General features: G+C 45.6%; 1 protein-coding gene across 1 annotated transcript in view; it reads right to left on the bottom strand.

The window, feature by feature from the left end:
- The window catches only part of synj1 (synaptojanin 1), a 120216-nt gene that overhangs the window by 19755 nt on the left and 74989 nt on the right, over positions 1-25472 (bottom strand). The window contains exons 18-24 of the mRNA XM_038965429.1: positions 21554-21710; positions 20681-20798; positions 19903-20115; positions 19681-19759; positions 15813-15978; positions 14240-14386; positions 6568-6690 (exon numbers count right to left, since the gene is read on the bottom strand). Coding sequence (XP_038821357.1) covers positions 6568-6690; positions 14240-14386; positions 15813-15978; positions 19681-19759; positions 19903-20115; positions 20681-20798; positions 21554-21710 — 1003 coding nt within the window. The remainder of the gene's footprint in view (positions 1-6567; positions 6691-14239; positions 14387-15812; positions 15979-19680; positions 19760-19902; positions 20116-20680; positions 20799-21553; positions 21711-25472) is intronic.

Genomic DNA, 25472 nt, shown 5'->3' with positions numbered 1-25472 from the left:
TAAGGCAGTGTTTCTGTTACCACTATTATATAGCCATGCTATAAGGCAGTGTTTCTGTTACCACTATTATATAGCCATGCTATGAGGCAGTGTTTCTGTTACCACTATTATATAGCCATGCTATGAGGCAGTGTTTCTGTTACCACTATTATATAGCCATGCTATAAGGCAGTGTTTCTGTTACCACTATTATATAGCCATGCTATAAGGCAGTGTTTCTGTTACCACTATTATATAGCCATGCTATAAGGCAGTGTTTCTGTTACCACTATTATATAGCCATGCTATGAGGCAGTGTTTCTGTTACCACTATTATATAGCCATGCTATAAGGCAGTGTTTCTGTTACCACTATTATATAGCCACGCTATAAGGCAGTGTTTCTGTTACCACTATTATATAGCCACGCTATAAGGCAGTGTTTCTGTTACCACTATTATATAGCCATGCTATAAGGCAGTGTTTCTGTTACCACTATTATATAGCCACGCTATAAGGCAGTGTTTCTGTTACCACTATTATATAGCCATGCTATAAGGCAGTGTTTCTGTTACCACTATTATATAGCCATGCTATAAGGCAGTGTTTCTGTTACCACTATTATATAGCCATGCTATAAGGTAGTGTTTCTGTTACCACTATTATATAGCCATGCTATAAGGCAGTGTTTCTGTTACCACTATTATATAGCCATGCTATAAGGCAGTGTTTCTGTTACCACTATTATATAGCCATGCTATAAGGCAGTGTTTCTGTTACCACTATTATATAGCCATGCTATAAGGCAGTGTTTCTGTTACCACTATTATATAGCCATGCTATAAGGCAGTGTTTCTGTTACCACTATTATATAGCCATGCTATAAGGCAGTGTTTCTGTTACCACTATTATATAGCCATGCTATAAGGCAGTGCTTCTGTTACCACTATTATATAGCCATGCTATAAGGCAGTGTTTCTGTTACCACTAGTATATAGCCATGCTATAAGGCAGTGTTTCTGTTACCACTATTATATAGCCATGCTATAAGGCAGTGTTTCTGTTACCACTATTATATAGCCATGCTATAAGGCAGTGTTTCTGTTACCACTATTATATAGCCATGCTATAAGGCAGTGTTTCTGTTACCACTATTATATAGCCATGCTATAAGGCAGTGTTTCTGTTACCACTATTATATAGCCATGCTATAAGGCAGTGTTTCTGTTACCACTATTATATTGCCATGCTATGAGGCAGTGTTTCTGTTACCACTATTATATAGCCATGCTATCAGGCAGTGTTTCTGTTACCACTATTATATAGCCATGCTATAAGGCAGTGTTTCTGTTACCACTATTATATAGCCATGCTATAAGGTAGTGTTTCTGTTACCACTATTATATAGCCATGCTATAAGGCAGTGTTTCTGTTACCACTATTATATAGCCATGCTATAAGGCAGTGTTTCTGTTACCACTATTATATAGCCATGCTATAAGGCAGTGTTTCTGTTACCACTATTATATAGCCATGCTATAAGGCAGTGTTTCTGTTACCACTATTATATAGCCATGCTATAAGGCAGTGTTTCTGTTACCACTATTATATAGCCATGCTATAAGGCAGTGCTTCTGTTACCACTATTATATAGCCATGCTATAAGGCAGTGTTTCTGTTACCACTATTATATAGCCATGCTATAAGGCAGTGTTTCTGTTACCACTAGTATATAGCCATGCTATAAGGCAGTGTTTCTGTTACCACTATTATATAGCCATGCTATAAGGCAGTGTTTCTGTTACCACTATTATATAGCCATGCTATAAGGCAGTGTTTCTGTTACCACTATTATATAGCCATGCTATAAGGCAGTGTTTCTGTTACCACTATTATATAGCCATGCTATAAGGCAGTGTTTCTGTTACCACTATTATATAGCCATGCTATAAGGCAGTGTTTCTGTTACCACTATTATATTGCCATGCTATGAGGCAGTGTTTCTGTTACCACTATTATATAGCCATGCTATAAGGCAGTGTTTCTGTTACCACTATTATATAGCCATGCTATAAGGCAGTGTTTCTTAATCCTGTTTCATGTTTTTGCCCTAACACTTAACTCATCACCAAGAATCACTTAACTCGTTCCCCTCCCTCGGGGTCCACAGGACCAGCCTCCCCCCCTCGGGGTCCCCTCCCCAGGACCAGCCTCCCCCCCTCGGGGTCCCCAGGACCAGCCTCCCTCCTCGGGGTCCCCAGGACCAGCCTCCTTCCTCGGGGTCCCCAGGACCAGCCTCCTTCCTCGGGGTCCCCAGGACCATCCCCCCTCGGAATCCCCAGGACAAGCCTCCCTCTCGGGGTCCCCAGGACCAGCCCCCTCGGGGTCCCCAGGACCAGCCCCCCCCCCCCTCGGGGTCCCCAGGACTAGCCCTCCCCTCTGGGTCCCCAGGACCAGCCCCTCCCCCTCTGGGTCCCCAGGACCAGCCCTCCCCCTCTGGGTCCCCAGGACCAGCATTGAGAAAGTAGGTGTTGTTATAACAGTTCCTCATCACTACTCACCTGAGGCAGGTCTAGCGAGCGCAGGGCTTTTTTGTCCTTCGCCGGCAGAAGCAGCACAAAGGAAACCAGACTTTAACATTAGGTTACTTTTTATTTCAAACCACTGTGTGTTACCTGCCTACCGTTTCAACTACCGTTCAACCTACCGTTTCACCTACCGTTTCAACTACCGTTTCCACCTACCGTTTTAACCTAACGTTTCCACCTACCGTTTCACCCTACCGTTTCAACCTACCGTTTCACCCTAACGTTTCACCTACCGTTTCAACTACCGTTTCACCCTACCGTTTCAACCTACCGTTTCACCCTACCGTTTCACCCTACCGTTTCAACCTTATGTCAGTGGCCAAACTGCAACACATTCTCCACTTCAGATACACCCTTATTACACAGGCTTAACCATCTCAAACACTACTACACAAAACAAGGTATTTTAAATAGACTGCATCCTCAATGACAACACATACGTCAAGTCCCTATTTTCATATCAAAAGTAAAGCACTTTATAGGGAAGAGGGTGCCATTTTGGCCACAGATATAGCCCAGCCCAGGGGTGTTCAAACCTCTCCTCAGGGACCCCCAGCCGCTCCATGTATTTGACCTATTCCAGAACAGGCACCCCTGATTTTAACTTGTCAACTCCTCATCCTCATCCCCATGACTAAGGTGAATCGAGGGGTGAACGACAACAAATGTAAAACGTCTTGAGGATCCCCTTGAAGAGAGGTATTAAAACCACTGGCCTAGTCTCAGGTTACATTCTACTATCAAAGAGTAAAACGGACAGAAGGGAGACGTACGTCCTGGTTGATTCTAGAAGAGATTCTCTGATCACCTTAAAACGCTACTTCACAAAAACACGAGCTATTCTAAAAACAGGCTGAATCCCAATTCACTACACCTCAATAAGGAACAACACTTAACCTAGCCAATATATCGACACAAACACATTCAATTCTACTCTCAGGGTAGAACCAGACAGAAGGGTATTTCTGTTTTAATTCTATTGGACAATCATAGAGGTAAGATAGATGACTCACTTGCCACAAAGTCTGTTTTAACACGGGGCAGTGCCATTCATAGAGATATAATATTACTACGGTGCCATTGATGACTGACAACATCTCAGTTGTCTGGATGGTCACAGAGGACATTGTGGCAAAGATGTGCCATTTATCCAACTCTTTTGTGTGGAAACCATGATCACATGACGCGAGGAACACATCTAGATCTACAGATATGTTACCTTCGCTACCCCTCCTAGCCAGAGCAGGGCTTAGTGTATTTTCTCCAGAATATTCTCCAAAGTCTTAGAGCGGGAGGAACGTAAACACAGGGCTCAAAATGAAGGACAAGACATAACTACAATACAACACAACACTGTTATGATGACGAGGCTGAGGTTAACTGATGATGAGGCTGGGTTAACTGATGACGAGGCTGGGCTAACTGATGATGAGGCTGGGCTAACTGAAAATGAGGCTGGGCTAACTGATGATGAGGCTGGGTTAACTGATGACGAGGCTGGGTTAACTGATGATGAGGCTGGGTTAACTGATGACGAGGCTGGGCTAACTGATGATGAGGCTGGGCTAACTGAAAATGAGGCTGGGCTAACTGATGACGAGGCTGGGTTAACTGATGACGAGGCTGGGTTAACTGATGACGAGGCTGGGTTAACTGATGACGAGGCTGGGTTAACTGATGACGAGGCTGGGTTAACTGATGACGAGGCTGGGCTAACTGATGACGAGGCTGGGCTAACTGATGACGAGGCTGGGTTAACTGATGATGAGGCTGGGCTTACTGATGATGAGGCTGGGCTAACAGAATGAGGCTGGGGTTAACTGATGACGAGGCTGGGCTAACTGATGACGAGGCTGGGCTAACTGATGACGAGGCTGGGCTAACTGATGACGAGGCTGGGCTAACTGATGACGAGGCTGGGCTAACTGATGACGAGGCTGGGCTAACTGATGACGAGGCTGGGCTAACTGATGACGAGGCTGGGCTAACTGATGACGAGGCTGGGCTAACTGATGATGAGGCTGGGCTAAATGATGATGAGGCTGGCTTAACTGATGATGAGGCTGGGCTAACTGATGATGAGGCTGGGCTAACTGATGATGAGGCTGGGCTAAATGATGATGAGGCTGGCTTAACTGATGATTTACTGATGATGAGGCTGGGCTAACTGATGAGGAGGCTGGGCTAACTGATGACGAGGCTGGGCTAACTGATGACGAGGCTGGGCTAACTGATGACGAGGCTGGGCTAACTGATGATGAGGCTGAGCTAACTGATGATGAGGCTGAGCTAACTGATGATGAGGCTGGGCTAACTGATGATGAGACTGGGCTAACTGAAAATGAGGCTGGGCTAACTGATGATGAGGCTGGGCTAACTGATCATGAGGCTGGGCTAACTGATCATGAGGCTGGGCTAAATGATGATGAGGCTGGCTTAACTGATGATTTACTGATGACGAGGCTGGGCTAACTGATGACGACGCTGGGCTAACTGATGACGAGGCTGGGCTAACTGATGACGAGGCTGGGCTAACTGATGACGAGGCTGGGCTAACTGATGACGAGGCTGGGCTAACTGATGACGAGGCTGGGCTAACTGATGACGAGGCTGGGCTAACTGATGACGAGGCTGGGCTAACTGATGACGAGGCTGGGCTTACTGATGACGAGGCTGGGCTAACTGATGACGAGGCTGGGCTAACTGATGATGAGGCTGGCCTAACTGATGATGAGGCTGGGTTAACTGATGATGAGGGTAACTGATGTGGCTAAGAGGCTAGGTTAATTGATGAAAAAGCTAACTGATGAAGAAAATGACTGTGAAGTCATTGTTGATTTGTGTGCAGGAATAAACCTTGGAGAGCAGCAATATTCTGTACCAGGCCTTTGATTCCTGTTTAACTGTGCTTCCTGTTTAACTGTGCTTCCTGTTTAACTGTGCTTCCTGTTTAACTGTGCTTCCTGTTTAACTGTGCTTCCTGTTTAACTGTGCTTCCTGTTTAACTGTGCTTCCTGTTTAACTGTGCTTCCTGTTTAACTGTGCTTCCTGTATAACTGTGCTTCCTGTTTAACTGTGCTTCCTGTTTAACTGTGCTTCCTGTTTAACTGTGCTTCCTGTTTAACTGTGCTTCCTGTTTAACTGTGCTTCCTGTATAACTGTGCTTCCTGTTTAACTGTGCTTCCTGTTTAACTGTGCTTCCTGTATAACTGTGCTTCCTGTATAACTGGTGTTAACCACCTTAAAAGGTTGCCTAATTCCACACTGAAATCAAACCAGTCTCCGAGGGCTGGTTTCCTGGACAGATACATTTTAAGATTATCCATTGAACGTGCTTCTTAGTCCAAGACTAGGATTAATCTGTGTCTGGGAAACCGGCCCCTAGACAATTACCATACCAGAGAACATGAAAATGAGTTGCATTTAACAACAAACCACTAAACAATCACCACACCATTTGCATGAATAAGCCACGTTGTCACGTAAACCACCATAGAGTAGTAAACCAGTCTGTCACCACAGTAACAGCTACAGGTCTACTACAATAAGCCACCGTACAGTATTACACAGCAGCAGTGATATCACAACATCTATCTGTCAGGCACAAAGCCTTTTTACCTCCCATGTCTCTTCTCCCGGGCATAGGGCTAAGGCCTCCTTCGAGCAGGAAGGAAGGGGTGAGATTACAGTGTTACACCGACCCTTATTCAATTACAGTTACTAAAGTGTTTCCTTTACCAAGATGAGATGGATGTTTCATCACGTCGTTAGGATCTCATTGTCCATTCTAGACGTCTAATATGTAACTATATGGTTTACACCAGTCAACTGAACATCAATACAGAATACATTTCACCAGATGATCATATTCAACCATCTTGATTCCTCATAAACCTTAAAATGGTCAAAATATATCATATCTATATTTCACTGGGGATGCACATAGTAGTAGGAGAACGAGGTCAACATAGTGTGAAGGGGTATATCGAGACAGCCAATACCTGATGGAGGAGGAGGGCGTTGAGGAGGAGCAGGTCGGGCTGGGGGGGCGTTGGGGCGAGGAGGAGGAGGGCGTTTAGGCTCCAGGGCCTGAGGGGCACCAGGCTGGAAGTCCACTGGAGTCCCTGGGAAAGAGAGCGAGAGACAGAGAGAGCGAGAGACAGAGAGCGAGAGACAGAGAGCGAGAGACAGAGAGCGAGAGACAGAGAGCGAGAGACAGAGAGAGAGAGAGAGAGAGACAGAGAGCGAGAGACAGAACGAGAGACAGAGAGCGAGAGACAGAGAGAACAATACATGTTATGCACCAGTGTCTCTCATTCATAGTCCTTCAGTACAAATTTCATTTTTACCAGACTGGAATTTATAATATTTTTTTCCCAAATGTATTTCACAAACAGACAGCAACTGGGGACACAAACTATTAAGCTGGTTTGAGGTTGCATAGTTGCAGAACACAGCTCATATGACATAGGAGGCTGGGAGTATTGGTCTAATCCAGACATGGGCAAACTACGGCCCGCGGGCCACATACGGCCCGTTAGGCTTTTTAATCCGGCCCGCCGAACTTGTCCAAATTATAGTAAAAACCTCCTTTTTTTCCCCTTTCCCTGCAATGCCCACGTTTCCCCAATAGATGGCGCACTCAAAACACATTGACCGTTGTTGGAGTGGCGCGTATTTCTCTTTATTTCACTTTAATTTTCACTTCGTTTCACGTCACCATTAAGCCCTTCTGTGAAAATGAGCGGACCAAAGAGAAGGAAAGTGGACAGCGAATGCCGAGTGTTTAATAAGGAGTGGACAACAAAATACTTCTTCACTGAAGTCCGATCAACGGCTGTATGTCTGATATGCCAAGGTTTTCAAAGAGTACAATATCAGCCGTCACTTTGCCACGAAGCATGCAAACTATGCTAGCAAGCAGTCAACACAAGAACGGGCGGCTACTGCTCAGAGGTTGGCAGCTAATTTACAGAGTCAACAGAACTTTTTTCACCGACAAACTGCAATTCAAGAGTCAAGTACCAAGGCAAGTTATTTGCTGGCATTCAAATTAGCAAAGGCTAGCAAGCCTTTCTCCGAAGGCGAGTTTTTGAAAGAGTGCATGGTAGAGACAGCAGGTCTCTTGTGTCCGGAGAGCAAAGCCAAGTTTGAAAAAATCAGTTTAGCACGCAGGACAGTGACTCGCCGCGTGGAACTGATTGACGAAGATATAGTCAGCGAGTTAAACAAAAAGGCGGAGTCCTTTAAGTTATATTCACTAGCACTGGATGAAAGTAACGACATAAAAGACACTGCTCAGCTCCTAATTTTTATCCGAGGGATTAACGACAGTTTTGAGATAACGGAGGAGCTTTTGAGCATGGAATCACTGAAAGGGAAAACACGAGGAGAGGACTTATATGAACAGGTGTCTGCTGTCATCGAGAGAATGAAGCTACCTTGGAGTAAACTTGCCAATGTCACCACGGATGGATCGCCAAATTTAACTGGAAAAAACATCGGGCTGCTGAAAAGAATCCAGGATAAAGTGAAAGAAGAAAACCCTGACCAGGATGTTATTTTACTTCACTGCATCATTCATCAGGAGTCTCTGTGTAAGTCTGTATTGCAGCTTAATCACGTCGTGGATCCAGTTGTAAAACTTGTTAACTTCATACGAGCAAGGGGACTTAATCATCGTCAGTTCATTACGTTCCTGGAAGAAACTAATGCGGATCACCAGGACCTACTTTACCACTCTCGCGTCCGCTGGTTAAGTTTGGGGAAAGTGTTTCAACGAGTCTGGGAGCTCAAAGACGAGATTCGCTCATTTTTTAATTTAATGGGGAAATCCGAAGAATTCCCCGAGCTGAGCGACACAAACTGGCTTTGTGACTTTGCGTTTGCTGTGGACATATTTTCACACATGAATGAGCTGAACGTGAAGCTACAGGGGAAAGATCAGTTTGCGCACGACATGTACACAAATGTGAGAGCCTTCAAATCCAAGCTGGTTTTATTCTCCAGGCAAATGTCAAACAAATCTTTCGCACATTTCCCCACACTAGCCGTGCAGAAAGAGGCCGCCCGAAATGCGAAGAAATACTGCAAATCACTGGACGATCTGCACAGAGAATTTTGCCGTCGGTTCTGTGATTTTGAAAAAATTGACAAGTCACTTCAACTGGTGTCCTGTCCCCTGTCACAAGACCCCGAATCAGCACCGCAGGAGCTGCAATTGGAACTGATCGATCTTCAGTCTGACTCCGTCTCAAAGGAGAAGTTCAAGTCTCTTAAACTGAATGACTTTTACGCTTCACTTAACGAGACCGCGTTTCCAAACCTCCGGAGGACGGCGCAGAAGATGCTGGTGTTGTTTGGCTCGACCTACGTGTGTGAGCAGACGTTTAGCGTCATGAAAATCAACAAAGCCCATCACAGATCCAAGTTAACTGACCAACACCTCAGATCTGTCCTGAGAATTGCCACAACAAAACTAACTCCAGACTTTGATGCACTGGCAAAAAAGGGAGACCAACAACACTGTTCCCACTGAAATGGTGAGTTTTTCTGCTGTGTTATGAAAAAATGCATATGGAAAGTTTGGAAGTGCGTCTTTTAATTAAGAGCAATGCGCATTTACGCACAGCAGCGGTACAGTAGCTTTATTAACACGCCGCACATCGCTCTTAATTTAAATTTAAATTTTCAGCTGCAGGTAGGATATTTAATACAGCCTATGTCTGTGTGCTTGGCAACGATACACGTGTACTGTTTGCGCGTGAAGGCGAGGGCGTCCGTGGCGAGTTTGTAGAGCGCGCGGTCAGGACAATCCATCCATGATTTTGCGGAGTTTAACACAAGTAGATATTATTGAGCTTGAGTATTTCGTTGTGTAATAATATGTTTTGAATGTTGAAAGTGATTCCATTTTTCAATAAATGTTGATTTCTTTAACTTTGCACCTTCGATTGAAACTTATTAAAAACAGACGCAATCTTGATAAATCACAGTGCGTATGTTATTTTAATCTATTTACATTTCCTCATCCCGGTATCTGCGAAATAGTATGTAAATGCCATATCTTGCATATTCCTTGAGACAAATTTATTAACTGATAAGGGCTATTTTTCACATTTGAAAGACAGTTAATAAATTGGGTTGTAGTGTTCTTACTGTGCTATGAGGTTTGCACACACTACATTTAATGCTTTAGTATATCCGGCCCAAACACTCCCTCCAAATGCTCCTGGCCCGGCCCCTCTGTCAAATTTTAGAACCCATTGTGGCCCGCGAGTCAAAAAGTTTGCCCACCCCTGGTCTAATCAGTATATCTAGAGTACTGAACAGGGACACTCCGGTGTAGATAAAGACACTGCTAACTAAACACCAAACCAGCAGACAGGCACGAAGACCTAGCAGCATAGCAGACAGCTACCTATAGATGGAAACCTGTGTTTGTCAACGCTACTTCTCCTGCTGGGGGAGGGGCTTAACACTGTTTTACCTGCTGGGGGAGGGGCTTAACACTGTTTTACCTGCTGGGTCAACGCTACTTCTCCTGCTGGGGGAGGGACTTAACTTCTTATGGCTGGGGGGCAGTATTGAGTAGCTTGGATGAATAACGTGCCCAGAGTAAACTGCCTGCTACTCAGGCCCAGAAGCTAACATATGCACATTATTAGTAGATTTGGATAGAAAACACCCTGACGTTTCTAAAACTGTTTGAATGATGTCTATGAGTATAACAGAACTCATATGGCAGGCAAAAACTTGAGAAAAAATCCAACCAGGAAGTGGGAAATCTGAGGTTTGTAGGTTTTCAAGTCTTTGCCTATCCAATATACAGTGTAAAATCTGGTCCGATTGCACTTCCTAAGGCTTCCACTAGATGTCAACAGTCTTTAGAACCTTGTTTCAGGTTTCTACTGTGAAGGGGGAGAGAATAAGAGCTGATTGAGTCAGGTGTCTGGCAGAATGCCATGAGCTCAGTCTTGTGCGTGAAAGGTAGCTGCGTTCCTTTTCCTTTCTAAAGAGAAGACAAAGGAATTGTCCGGTTGGAATATTATTGAAGATTTATGATAAAAACATCCTAAAGATTGATTCTATACATCGTTTGACATGTTTCTACGAACTGTAATGGAACTGTCGTCTGGACTAAGTGCCTGCGCCGTGTGAATTTGGATTTGTGAACTAAACGCGCAAACAAAAAGGAGGTATTTGGACATAAATGATGGACTTTATCGAACAAAACAAACATTTATTGTGGAACTGGGAGTCCTGGGAGTGCATTCTGATGAAGATTATCAAAGGTAAGTGAATATTTATAATGCTATTTCTGACTTCTGTTGACTCCACAACATGGCGGGTATCTGTATAGCTTGTTTTGGTCTCTGAGTGTTGAAATCTGACACAGCGGTTGCATTAAGGAGAAGTTTATCTAAAGTTCCATGTAAAACACTTGTATCTTTTATCAATGTTTATTATGAGTATTTCTGTAAATTGGATGTGGCTCTCTGCAAAATCACCGGATGTTTTGGAAGCAAAACATTACTGAACATAACGCGCCAATGTAAACTGAGATTTTTGGATATAAATATGAACTTTATCGAACAAAACATACATGTATTGTGTAACATGAAGTCCTATGAGTGTCATCTGATGAAGATCATCAAAGGTTAGTGATACATTTTATCTCTATTTCTGCTTTTTGTGACTCCTCTCTTTGGCTGGAAAAATGGCTGTTTTTCTGTGACTAGGTGCTGACCTAACATAATCGCATGGTATGCTTTCGTCGTAAAGCCTTTTTGAAATCGGACACTGTGGTGGGATTAACAACAAGTTTATCTTTAAAATGGTGTATAATACTTGTATGTTTGAGGAATTTTAATTATGAGATTTCTGTTGTTTGAATTTGGCGCCCTGCACTTTCACTGGCTGTTGTCATATCGATCCCGTTAACGGGATTTCAGCCGTAAGAAGTTAACACTGTTTTACCCGCTGGGTCAACGCTATTTCTCCTGCTGGGGGAGGGGCTTAACACTGTTTTACCCGCTGGGTCAACGCTATTTCTCCTGCTGGGGGAGGGGCTTAACACTGTTTTACCCGCTGGGTCAACGCTATTTCTCCTGCTGGGGGAGGGGCTTAACACTGTTTTACCCGCTGGGTCAACGCTATTTCTCCTGCTGGGGGAGGGGCTTAACACTGTTTTACCCGCTGGGTCAACGCTATTTCTCCTGCTGGGGGAGGGGCTTAACACTGTTTTACCCGCTGGGTCAACGCTATTTCTCCTGCTGGGGGAGGGGCTTAACACTGTTTTACCCGCTGGGTCAACGCTATTTCTCCTGCTGGGGGAGGGGCTTAACACTGTTTTACCCACTGGGTCAACGCTAGTTCTCCTGCTGGGGGAGGGGCTTAACACTCCTGAAAGAGCACAATGACAATGATCATTTATATCAGTAAACCTTCTATATATATTTATATATATATATCCATCCTATATATCCTTCTATATATATATATATCCTTATATATATATATCCAATATATCCTTATATATATATATATCCTATATATATATATATATCCTATATATGTATCCTATATATCCTTATATATATATATATCCCATATATCCTTATATATATCCTATATATCCTTATATATATATATATCCTATATATGTATCCTATATATCCTTATATATATATATATATATATCCTATATCTCCTTATATATATCCTATATATGTATCCTAATATATATATCCTTATATATATATCCTATATCCTTATATATATCCTTATATATATATATGTCCTATATATATGTATCCTATATATCCTTATAAATATATCCTATATCTTTATATAAATATATCCTTATATATATATATCCTTATATGTATCCTATATATCGTTATATATATATCCTAATATATATATATTTCCTTATTATATCATTATATATACATCCTATATATATATATCCTTCTATATATATCCTTATACAGTTGAAAGTTTAAATACACTTAGGTTGGAGTCAGATGCTGGAGGAAACAGGTACAAAAGTATCTATATCCACAGTAAAACGAGTCCTATATCGACATAACCTGAAAGCCGCCCAGCAAGGAAGAAGCCACTGCTTCAAAACTGCCATAAAAAAGCCAGACTACGGTTTGCAACTGCACATGGGGACAAAGATTGTACTTTTTGGAGAAATGTCCTCTGGTCTGATGAAACAAAAATAACTGTTTGGCCATAATGACCATCGTTATGTTTGGAGGAAAAAGGGGGAGGTTTGCATAACTGAATAACACCATCCCAACCGTGAAGCACGGGGGTGGCAGCATCATGTTGTGGGGGTGCTTTGCTGCAGGAGGGACTGTTGCACTTCACAAAATAGATGGCATCATGAGGAAGGAAAATTATGTGGATATATTGAAGCAACATCTCAAGACATCAGTCAGGAATTTAAAGCTTGGTCGCAAATGTGTCTTCCAAATGGACAATGACCCCACGCATACTTCCAAAGTTGTGGCAAAATGGCTTAAGGACAACAAAGTCAAGGTATTGGAGTGGCCATCACAAAGCCCTGACCTCAATCCTATAGAAAATTGGTGGGCAGAACTGAAAAAGCGTGTGCGAGCAAAGAGGCCTACAAACCTGACTCAGTTACACCAGCTCTGTCAGGAGGAATGGGCCAAAATTCACCCAACTTATTGTGGGAAGCTTGTGGAAGGCTACCCAAAACGTTTGACCCAAGTTAAACAATTTACAGGCAATGCTACCAAATACTAATTGAGTGTATGTAAACTTCTGACCCACTGGGAATGTGATGAAAGAAATAAAAGCTGAAATAAATAATTCTCTCTACAATTATTCTGACATTTCACATTCTTAAAATAAAGTGGTGATCCTAACTGACCTAAGACAGGGAATTTTTACGAGGATTAAATGTCAGGAATTGTGAAAAACTGAGTATAAATGTATTTGGCTATGGTGGATGTAAACTTCCACTGTATATATCCTTATAAATATATCCTTATACGTGTGTGTGTGTGCAATGGGACCTTGCTAGGGACTGGCAGTGAGTGTGTACGTTGCAGTGTTAAGGTGTGTGTGTGTACGCTGCAGTGTTCCAGTGGTGTGTGTGTGTGTGTGTGTACGCTGCAGTGTTCCGGTGGTGTGTGTGTGTGTGTGTGTATGTGTGTACGCTGCAGTGTTAAGGTGTGTGTGTGTACGCTGCAGTGTTCTGGTGTGTGTGCGTGTACGCTGCAGTGTTCCGGTGGTGTGTGTGTACGCTGCAGTGTTCCGGTGTGTGTGTGTGTGTGTGTACGCTGCAGTGTTCCGGTGTGTGTGTGTGTGTGTGTGTACACGCTGCAGTGATCCGGTGGTGTGTGTGTGTGTGTGTGTACGCTGCAGTGTTCCGGTGTGTGTGTGTGTGTACGCTGCAGTGTTCCGGTGTGTGTGTGTGTGTGTGTACGCTGCAGTGTTCCGGTGTGTGTGTGTACACTGCAGTGTTCCGGTGGTGTGTGTGTGTACGCTGCAGTGTTCCAGTGGTGTGTGTGTGTGTGTGTGTGTACGCTGCAGTGTTAAGGTGTGTGTGTGTACGCTGCAGTGTTCCGGTGTGTGTGTGTGTGTGTGTGTACGCTGCAGTGTTCTGGTGTGTGTGTGTGTGTGTGTGTGTACCTTGCGGTGGTCCAGCAGAGCGTGGGGCAGATCGGCTGGGTCTGCTGGGGGCAGCAGGTTCTCCGTGGGTGGGGGAGTGAGAGGGGCTTCCTGCACCGGGCTGAAGGTGTTGGGGGAGAATATCCTCCACCTCCTCATCCACATCACCTGGTGGAACGACACACAGAGAGAGAAGTCACACACACACACACACACACACACACACACACACACACACACACACACACACACACACACACACACACACACACGGATCTACCAAGACAAAATGCCTCGCAAGGAAAACTCCATTGACTTGCCTAGAGGTGGACTGCTACAGTGGGTCTCTACCTCGGCTTAGTTCTCTCTCTTTACTAACTATACAGCCTTGGAAGAAGGCAATATGGAGGATGGATTCAACCATAGTCATCCTCTCCCACATCAGCCTTCTTAACCCTCCTCCCTTACCCTCCATATCGTAGTCATCCTCTCCCACATCAGCCTTCTTAACCCTCCTCCCTTACCCTCCATATCGTAGTCATCCTCTCCCACATCAGCCTTCTTAACCCTCCTCCCTTACCCTCCATATCGTAGTCATCCTCTCCCACATCAGCCTTCTTAACCCTCCTCCCTTACCCTCCATATCGTAGTCATCCTCTCCCACATCAGCCTTCTTAACCCCCCCTCCCTTACCCTCCATATCGTAGTCATCCTCTCCCACATCAGCCTTCTTAACCCCCCTCCCTTACCCTCCATATCGTCGTCATCCTCTCCCACATCAGCCTTCTTACCCCCCTCCCTTACCCTCCATATCGTAGTCATCCTCTCCCACATCAGCCTTCTTAAATCATCCTCCCTTACCCTCCATATCGTAGTCATCCTCTCCCACATCAGCCTTCTTAACCCCCCCTCCCTTACCCTCCATATCGTAGTCATCCTCTCACACATCAACCTTCTTACCCCCCTCCCTTACCCTCCATATCGTAGTCATCCTCTCCCATATCAGCCTTCTTACCCCCCTCCCTTACCCTCCATATCGTAGTCATCCTCTCCCATATCAGCCTTCTTACCCCCCTCCCTTACCCTCCATATCGTAGTCATCCTCTCCCACATCAGCCTTCTTACCCCCCTCCCTTACCCTCCATATCGTAGTCATCCTCTCCCACATCAGCCTTCTTAAATCCTCCTCCCTTACCCTCCATATCGTAATCATCCTCTCCCACATCAGCCTTCTTAAACCTCCCCTCCCTCCCTCACCCTCCATATCGTAGTCATCCTCTCCCACATCAGCCTTCTTAAACCTCCTCCCTTACCCTCCATATCGTAGTCATCCTCTCCCACATCAGCCTTCTTAACCCTCCTCCCTTACCCTCCATATCGTAGTCATCCTCTCCCACATCAGCCTTCTTAAACCTCCTCCCTTACCCTCCATATCGTAGTCATCCTCTCCCACATCAGCCTTCTTAACCCTCCTCCCTTACCCTCCATATTGTAGTCATCCTCTCCCACATCAGCCTTCTTAAACCTCCTCCCTTACCCTCCATATTGTAGTCATCCTCTCCCACATCAGCCTTCTTAACCCCCCCTCCCTTACCCTCCATATCGTAGTCATCCTCTCCCATATCAGCGTCCTCGGCCAGCAGAGAGGAGCTGGCGGAGGTAGGGACAGATCCACAGATCCTCTCTACACTCATCTCCTCCTCCAGACTCTTAATCCAACCTGAACTCTTCAGACGGATGTCTATCACCTTACCCAGAACCTACACACACAGAGACACACAGAGACACGCACACAGAGAGAGAGACACGCACACAGAGAGAGAGACACGCACACAGAGACACACAGAGACACGTGCACAGAGAGATATTACAATGCAGCTTATCAGTGTGTGAATCAACATTGCCCGAGTGTGTTGCTGTGACGTTGCCCGAGTGTTTTGCTGTGACGTTGCCCGAGTGTTTTGCTGTGATGTTGTCAGAGTGTGTTGCTGTGACGTTGTCAGAGTGTGTTGCTGTGACGTTGTCAGAGTGTGTTGCTGTGACGTTGTCCTAGTGTTGCTGTGTCGTTGTCCTAGTGTTGCTGTGTCGTTGTCTTAGTGTTGCTGTGACGTTGTCCTAGTGTTGCTGTGACGTTGTCTTAGTGTTGCTGTGACGTTGTCCTAGTGTTGCTGTGACGTTGCCCGAGTGTTTTGCTGTGACGTTGCCCTAGTGTTTTGCTGTGACGTTGTCCTAGTGTTGCTGTGACGTTGTCCTAGTGTTGCTGTGACGTTGTCCGAGTGTTGCTGTGACGTTGTCTTAGTGTTGCTGTGACGTTGTCTTAGTGTTGCTGTGACGTTGTCTTAGTGTTGCTGTGACGTTGTCTTAGTGTTGCTGTGACGTTGTCCTAGTGTTGCTGTGACGTTGTCCTAGTGTTGCTGTGATGTTGTCTTAGTGTTGCTGTGACGTTGTCTTAGTGTGTTGCTGTGACGTTGTCTTAGTGTGTTGCTGTGACGTCCTAGTGTTGATGTGACGTTGTCTTAGTGTTGCTGTGACGTTGTCCTAGTGTTGCTGTGACGTTGCCCTAGTGTTGCTGTGACGTTGCCCTAGTGTTGCTGTGACGTTGTCTTAGTGTTGCTGTGACGTTGTCCTAGTGTTGCTGTGACGTTGTCCTAGTGTTGCTGTGACGTTGTCTTAGTGTTGCTGTGACGTTGTCTTAGTGTTGCTGTGACGTTGTCCTAGTGTTGCTGTGACGTTGTCTTAGTGTTGCTGTGACGTTGTCCTAGTGTTGCTGTGACGTTGTCCTAGTGTTGCTGTGACGTTGTCCTAGTGTTGCTGTGACGTTGCCCTAGTGTTGCAGTGACGTTGTCTTAGAGTTGCTGTGACGTTGTCCGAGTGTTTTGCTGTGACGTTGTCCGAGTGTTTTGCTGTGACGTTGCCCGAGTGTTTTGCTGTGACGTTGTCAGAGTGTTTTGCTGTGACGTTGTCAGAGTGTGTTGCTGTGACGTTGTCAGAGTGTGTTGCTGTGACGTTGTCAGAGTGTGTTGCTGTGACGTTGTCCTAGTGTTGCTGTGTCGTTGTCCTAGTGTTGCTGTGTCGTTGTCTTAGTGTTGCTGTGACGTTGTCCTAGTGTTGCTGTGACGTTGTCTTAGTGTTGCTGTGACGTTGTCCTAGTGTTGCTGTGACGTTGCCCGAGTGTTTTGCTGTGACGTTGCCCTAGTGTTTTGCTGTGACGTTGCCCTAGTGTTTTGCTGTGACGTTGTCCGAGTGTTGCTGTGACGTTGTCCGAGTGTTGCTGTGATGTTGTCTTAGTGTTGCTGTGACGTTGTCTTAGTGTTGCTGTGACGTTGTCCTAGTGTTGCTGTGACGTTGTCTTAGTGTTGCTGTGACGTTGTCTTAGTGTTGCTGTGACGTTGTCTTAGTGTGTTGCTGTGACGTTGTCTTAGTGTGTTGCTGTGACGTTGTCCTAGTGTTGCTGTGACGTTGTCCTAGTGTTGCTGTGACGTTGTCCTAGTGTTGCTGTGACGTTGCCCTAGTGTTGCTGTGACGTTGCCCTAGTGTTGCTGTGACGTTGCCCTAGTGTTGCTGTGACGTTGCCTTAGTGTTGCTGTGACGTTGTCCTAGTGTTGCTGTGACGTTGTCTTAGTGTTGCTGTGACGTTGTCTTAGTGTTGCTGTGACGTTGTCCTAGTGTTGCTGTGACGTTGTCTTAGTGTTGCTGTGACGTTGTCCTAGTGTTGCTGTGACGTTGTCTTAGTGTTGCTGTGACGTTGTCCTAGTGTTGCTGTGACGTTGTCCTAGTGTTGCTGTGACGTTGCCCTAGTGTTGCAGTGACGTTGTCTTAGAGTTGCTGTGACGTTGTCCGAGTGTTTTGCTGTGACGTTGTCCGAGTGTTTTGCTGTGACGTTGTCCGAGTGTTTTGCTGTGACGTTGTCCGAGTGTTTTGCTGTGACGTTGTCCGAGTGTTTTGCTGTGACGTTGTCCGAGTGTTTTGCTGTGACGTTGTCCGAGTGTTGCTGTGACGTTGTCCGAGTGTTGCTGTGACGTTGTCCGAGTGTTGCTGTGACGTTGTCTTTGTGTTGCTGTGACGTTGTCTTTGTGTTGCTGTGACGTTGTCTTTGTGTTGCTGTGACGTTGTCTTTGTGTTGCTGTGACGTTGTCTTTGTGTTGCTGTGACGTTGTCTTTGTGTTGCTGTGACGTTGTCTTTGTGTTGCTGTGACGTTGTCTTTGTGTTGCTGTGACGTTGTCTTTGTGTTGCTGTGACGTTGTCTTTGTGTTGCTGTGACGTTGTCTTAGTGTTGCTGTGACGTTGTCTTAGTGTTACTGTGACGTTGTCTTAGTGTTACTGTGACGTTGTCTTAGTGTTGCTGTGACGTTGTCCTAGTGTTGCTGTGACGTTGTCTTAGTGTTGCTGTGACGTTGTCTTAGTGTTGCTGTGACGTTGTCTTAGTGTTACTGTGACGTTGTCTTAGTGTTGCTGTGACGTTGTCTTTGTGTTGCTGTGACGTTGTCCTAGTGTTGCTGTGACGTTGTCCTAGTGTTGCTGTGACGTTGTCCTAGTGTTGCTGTGACGTTGTCCTAGTGTTGCTGTGACGTTGTCTTAGTGTTACTGTGACGTTGTCTTAGTGTTGCTGTGACGTTGCCCGAGTGTTGCTGTGACGTTGTCCGAGTGTTGCTGTGACGTTGTCCGAGTGTTGCTGTGACGTTGTCCGAGTGTTGCTGTGACGTTGTCCTAGTGTTGCTGTGACGTTGTCCTAGTGTTGCTGTGACGTTGTCTTAGTGTTGCTGTGACGTTGTCTTAGTGTTGCTGTGACGTTGTCTTAGTGTTGCTGTGACGTTGTCTTTGTGTTGCTGTGACGTTGTCTTTGTGTTGCTGTGACGTTGTCTTTGTGTTGCTGTGACGTTGTCCTAGTGTTGCTGTGACGTTGTCCTAGTGTTGTTGTGACGTTGTCTTAGTGTTGCTGTGACGTTGTCTTAGTGTTACTGTGACGTTGTCTTAGTGTTACTGTGACGTTGTCTTAGTGTTACTGTGACGTTGTCCTAGTGTTGCTGTGACGTTGTCCGAGTGTTGCTGTGACGTTGTCCTAGTGTTGCTGTGACGTTGTCTTAGTGTTGCTGTGACGTTGTCTTAGTGTTGCTGTGACGTTGTCTTAATGTTGCTGTGACGTTGTCCGAGTGTTGCTGTGACGTTGTCCTAGTGTTGCTGTGACGTTGTCCTAGTGTTGCTGTGACGTTGTCCTAGTGTTGCTGTGACGTTGCCCTAGTGTTGCTGTGACGTTGCCTTAGTGTTGCTGTGACGTTGTCTTAGTGTTGCTGTGACGTTGTCCTAGTGTTGCTGTGACGTTGTCCTAGTGTTGCTGTGACGTTGTCCGAGTGTTGCTGTGACGTTGTCCGAGTGTTGCTGTGACGTTGTCCGAGTGTTGCTGTGACGTTGCCCTAGTGTTTTGCTGTGTATCTGTGTGCTCAGTGTAAGGTTGTGTGCTCACCGTGGAGGCGCTCAGAGACAGGGCAGCCAGAGCTGAATAACCCTCTAGAAACGTCACCCACATCTTCTCCTCTACAAACCTAGACAGGAGAGACAATTCAAAGTATTAAAAGAGACACGCGTGTTCAAAATCTAATCGATTGTCTGGAGTGGATGTGAACGAGTCTCATAAAAAGGAACGGATTGCATTATAATGCAAGACGGCGTATAGGACGTGTTTCACCTGATGAGGATGACCTCTCCAAACACAGCGAACTTGTCCAGCAGCTCATCGATGAGAGCGTCGTCAAAATAGTCGTCGGGTCCGGAGGAACAGAGGGAGACCAGGATGGTTCCGTCGGGAGGACCCTGCAGGGCGATCACCTCCTTGTACACCTGGTGACGGGCATCTGGATCCACCTCCAGGACGTCTATATCCATCACTGCCATCACGGGCCTGGGGAGGGGAGAGGAGTTTAAACCTATAACCTTTAACCTTTAACCCAGTCTCAACATCCATCACGGGCCTGGGGAGGGGAGAGGATTTTAAACCTATAACCTTTAACCTTTAACCCAGCCTCAACATCCATCATGGGCCTGGGGAGGGGAGAGGAGTTTAAACCTATAACCTTTAACCTTTAACCCAGCCTCAACATCCATCACGGGCCTGGGGAGGGGAGAGGAGTTTAAACCTATAACCTTTAACCTTTAACCCAGCCTCAACATCCATCACGGGCCTGGGGAGGGGAGAGGAGTTTAAACCTATAACCTTTAACCTTTAACCCAGCCTCAACATCCATCACGGGCCTGGGGAGGGGAGAGGAGTTTAAACCTATAACCTTTAACCTTTAACCCAGCCTCAACATCCATCACTGCCTCACGGGCCTGGCTACACACAGAGATGAAGAGACCGGTTAGACGGTGCTAGTCTGTGATCAGAGGTCTAGAAGTAAGCCCTGCCGTAGTATTTCAGAGTCCTGTGTGTGTGTGTGTGTGTGTGTGTGTGTGTGTGTGTGTGTTACCTGTGATCAGAGGTCTTGAGCTCAGCCCTGCCGTAGTATTTCAGCTCTCCAGGGCTCCAGGGCTCCTGCTGCTGTTCCTCTGCTTCTCCCACTGGGCCTACCATGTTCATCTCCTCCGCTACACACACAGAGACACAGACACAGACACACACACACACACACACACACACACACACACACACACACACACACACACACACACACACACACACACACACACACACACACACACACACACACACACACACACACACACACACACACACCTCCAGTAAACTTTTACTGTATGTTAAAAACTCTTGAGCATGGCTGCTTAAAACTTGGCTACCAATCCAACATTTAAACCAGTGAGACGGACCAGACATCCTCCTACACCAAGCCGACCTCTCTCACCAGTGAGACGGACCAGACATCCTCCTACACCAAGCCGACCTCTCTCACCAGTGAGACGGACCAGACATCCTCCTACACCAAGCCGACCTCTCTCACCAGTGAGACGGACCAGACATCCTCCTACACCAAGCCGACCTCTCTCACCAGCGAGACGGACCAGACATCCTCCTACACCAAGCCGACCTCTCTCACCAGCGAGACAGACCAGGCATCCTCCTACACCAAGCCGACCTCTCTCACCAGCGAGACGGACCAGACATCCTCCTACACCAAGCCGACCTCTCTCACCAGCGAGACGGACCAGACATCCTCCTACACCAAGCCGACCTCTCTCACCAGCGAGACGGACCAGACATCCTCCTACACCAAGCCGACCTCTCTCACCAGTGAGAGGGACCAGACATCCTCCCACACCAAGCCGACCTCTCTCACCAGTGAGACGGACCAGACATCCTCCCACACCAAGCCGACCTCTCTCACCAGTCTTGTCGAAGTTCCACTTCCTCCTCTTCCAGAGGCAGCGGTCGGTCCAGGCGGGGGTACGACACTTCTCACTGGTGTCATAGTCGTCCGAGAACAGGTCGTACTTATAGGTGGGAGCAAAGTCCAGGTTGCCCTCGATGAAGCCACGGAACACCTAGAGGAGGATACAGGACAGAGAGGAGTTAAACACTAACCATCTGGTCTGTCGGCTAGAAACTCATGAACCATCTGGTCTATCTACTAGAAACTCATGAACCATCTGGTCTTTCTACTAGAAACTCATGAACCATCTGGTGTGTCTACTAGAAACTCATGAACCATCTGGTCTGTCGACTAGAAACTCATGAACCATCTGGTCTGTCGACTAAACTCATGAACCATCTGGTGTGTCTACTAGAAACTCATGAACCATCTGGTCTGTCGACTAGAAACTCATGAACCATCTGGTCTATCTACTAGAAACTCATGAACCATCTGGTGTGTCTACTAGAAACTCATGAACCATCTGGTGTGTCTACTAGAAACTCATGAACCATCTGGTCTGTCGACTAGAAACTCATGAACCATCTGGTCTGTCTACTAGAAAAATCATGAACCATCTGGTCTGTCGACTAGAAACTCATGAACCATCTGGTGTGTCGACTAGAAACTCATGAACCATCTGGTCTATCTACTAGAAACTCATGAACCATCTGGTCTGTCTACTAGAAACTCATGAACCATCTGGTCTATCTACTAGAAACTCATGAACCATCTGGTGTGTCTACTAGAAACTCATGAACCATCTGGTGTGTCTACTAGAAACTCATGAACCATCTGGTGTGTCTACTAGAAACTCATGAACCATCTGGTGTGTCTACTAGAAACTCATGAACCATCTGGTGTGTCTACTAGAAACTCATGAACCATCTGGTGTGTCTACTAGAAACTCATGAACCATCTGGTGTGTCTACTAGAAACTCATGAACCATCTGGTGTGTCTACTAGAAACTCATGAACCATCTGGTCTGTCGACTAGAAACTCATGAACCATCTGGTCTATCTACTAGAAACTCATGAACCATCTGGTCTATCTACTAGAAACTCATGAACCATCTGGTGTGTCTACTAGAAACTCATGAACCATCTGGTGTGTCTACTAGAAACTCATGAACCATCTGGTGTGTCTACTAGAAACTCATGAACCATCTGGTGTGTCTACTAGAAACTCATGAACCATCTGGTGTGTCTACTAGAAACTCATGAACCATCTGGTGTGTCTACTAGAAACTCATGAACCATCTGGTGTGTCTACTAGAAACTCATGAACCATCTGGTGTGTCGACTAGAAACTCATGAACCATCTGGTGTGTCTACTAGAAACTCATGAACCATCTGGTGTGTCTACTAGAAACTCATGAACCATCTGGTGTGTCTACTAGAAACTCATGAACCATCTGGTGTGTCTACTAGAAACGCATGAACCATCTGGTGTGTCTACTAGAAACTCATGAACCATCTGGTGTGTCTACTAGAAACTCATGAACCATCTGGTGTGTCTACTAGAAACTCATGAACCATCTGGTGTGTCTACTAGAAACTCATGAACCATCTGGTGTGTCTACTAGAAACTCATGAACCATCTGGTGTGTCTACTAGAAACTCATGAACCATCTGGTGTGTCTACTAGAAACTCATGAACCATCTGGTGTGTCTACTAGAAACTCATGAACCATCTGGTGTGTCTACTAGAAACTCATGAACCATCTGTTGTGTCTACTAGAAACTCATGAACCATCTGGTGTGTCTACTAGAAACTCATGAACCATCTGGTGTGTCGACTAGAAACTCATGAACCATCTGGTGTGTCTACTAGAAACTCATGAACCATCTGGTGTGTCTACTAGAAACTCATGAACCATCTGGTGTGTCTACTAGAAACTCATGAACCATCTGGTCTGTCTACTAGAAACTCATGAACCATCTGGTGTGTCTACTAGAAACTCATGAACCATCTGGTCTGTCGACTAGAAACTCATGAACCATCTGGTGTGTCTACTAGAAACTCATGAACCATCTGGTCTGTCTTCTAGAAACTCATGAACCACCTGTCTATCTACTACAAACTCATGAACCATCTGGTGTGTCTACTAGAAACTCATGAACCATATGGACACAGATATAACAATTTGTTTATACTATATATAAATATATATATTTTAAGTTATATATAAGTTACCATAGATTACCTGTTAATTGCCAAAATTACTGAAGATTCCGGTAACGTTGGTAAATTACCTGTAGCTTTGCAACCCTAGTCAGCATGATGAAGGTGGTGGTGTGTCTTAGCTGACCTCTCTGTGTGTGTGTGTGTGTGTGTGTGTGTGTGTGTGTGTGTGTGTGTGTGTGTGTGTGTGTGTGTGTGTGTGTGTGTGAGTGTGTGTGTGTGAGAGAGAGTGTGTGTGTGTGTTGTGTGTGTAACTGAAACAAAAATTTGAATAAATTGAGTAAACTGTAATAAAATAATTAATTAAAATATTTGAAAAACTAAAACTATACTGAAGATATTATCTTTGACTGCTAAACAAACTAAAATAAAATCCATTATAAATTATGTTTCGTTGTTGTTTTTTTCTCCTAAACTTTGGGCAAAAATATAATGAGGTTTTCAAGCTTTGAATGTGAATGTGGCGGTAAATGCCACCAGTAGATGGCGATGTTTCAAATAGGCCTGGCTTGTGTATCACGCTACCTATCAGCAGCTAACATGGGAAGACCCCCTGACCTATGACCTGACCATCATCATGTGTTACTGCCCCCTGACCTATGACCTGACCATCATCATGTGTTACTGCCCCCTGACCTGACCATCATCATATGTTACTGCCCCCTGCCCCCTGACCTATGACCTGACCATCATCATGTATTACTGCCCCCCCTGACCTATGACCTGACCATCATCATGTATTACTGCCCCCCCTGACCTATGACCTGACCATCATCATGTATTACTGCCCCCTGACCTATGACCTGACCATCATCATATGTTACTGCCCCCTGACCTATGACCTGACCATCATCATGTATTACTGCCCCCCCTGACCTATGACCTGACCATCATCATGTATTACTGCCCCCCCTGACCTATGACCTGACCATCATCATATGTTACTGCCCCCTGACCTATGAACTGACCATCATCATATGTTACTGCCCCCTGACCTATGAACTGACCATCATCATATGTTACTGCCCCCTGACCTATGACCTGACCATCATCATGTGTTACTGCCCCCTGACCTATGACCTGACCATCATCATGTATTACTGCCCCCTGACCTATGACCATCATCATGTATTACTGCCCCCTGACCTATGACCTGACCATCATCATGTATTACTGCCCCCCCTGACCTATGACCATCATCATGTATTACTGCCCCCTGACCTATGACCTGACCATCATCATGTATTACTGCCCCCTGACCTATGACCATCATCATGTATTACTGCCCCCTGACCTATGACCTGACCATCATCATGTATTACTGCCCCCCCTGACCTATGACCATCATCATGTATTACTGCCCCCTGACCTATGACCTGACCATCATCATATGTTACTGCCCCCTGACCTATGACCTGACCATCATCCTGTATTACTGCCCCCTGACCTATGACCTGACCATCATCATATGTTACTGCCCCCTGACCTATGACCTGACCATCATCATGTATTACTGCCCCCCCTGACCTATGAACTGACCATCATCATATGTTACTGCCCCCTGACCTATGACCTGACCATCATCATGTGTTACTGCCCCCTGACCTATGACCTGACCATCATCATGTATTACTGCCCCCTGACCTATGACCTGACCATCATCATGTATTACTGCCCCCTGACCTATGACCTGACCATCATCATCTATTA

Source organism: Salvelinus namaycush, chromosome 26 (genome assembly GCF_016432855.1).
Source record: "Salvelinus namaycush isolate Seneca chromosome 26, SaNama_1.0, whole genome shotgun sequence".
Taxonomy (NCBI): Eukaryota; Metazoa; Chordata; class Actinopteri; order Salmoniformes; family Salmonidae; genus Salvelinus; species Salvelinus namaycush.
The sequence above is the reverse complement of the archived record's forward strand: the minus strand, read 5'-3'. Positions and strand labels throughout refer to the sequence as shown.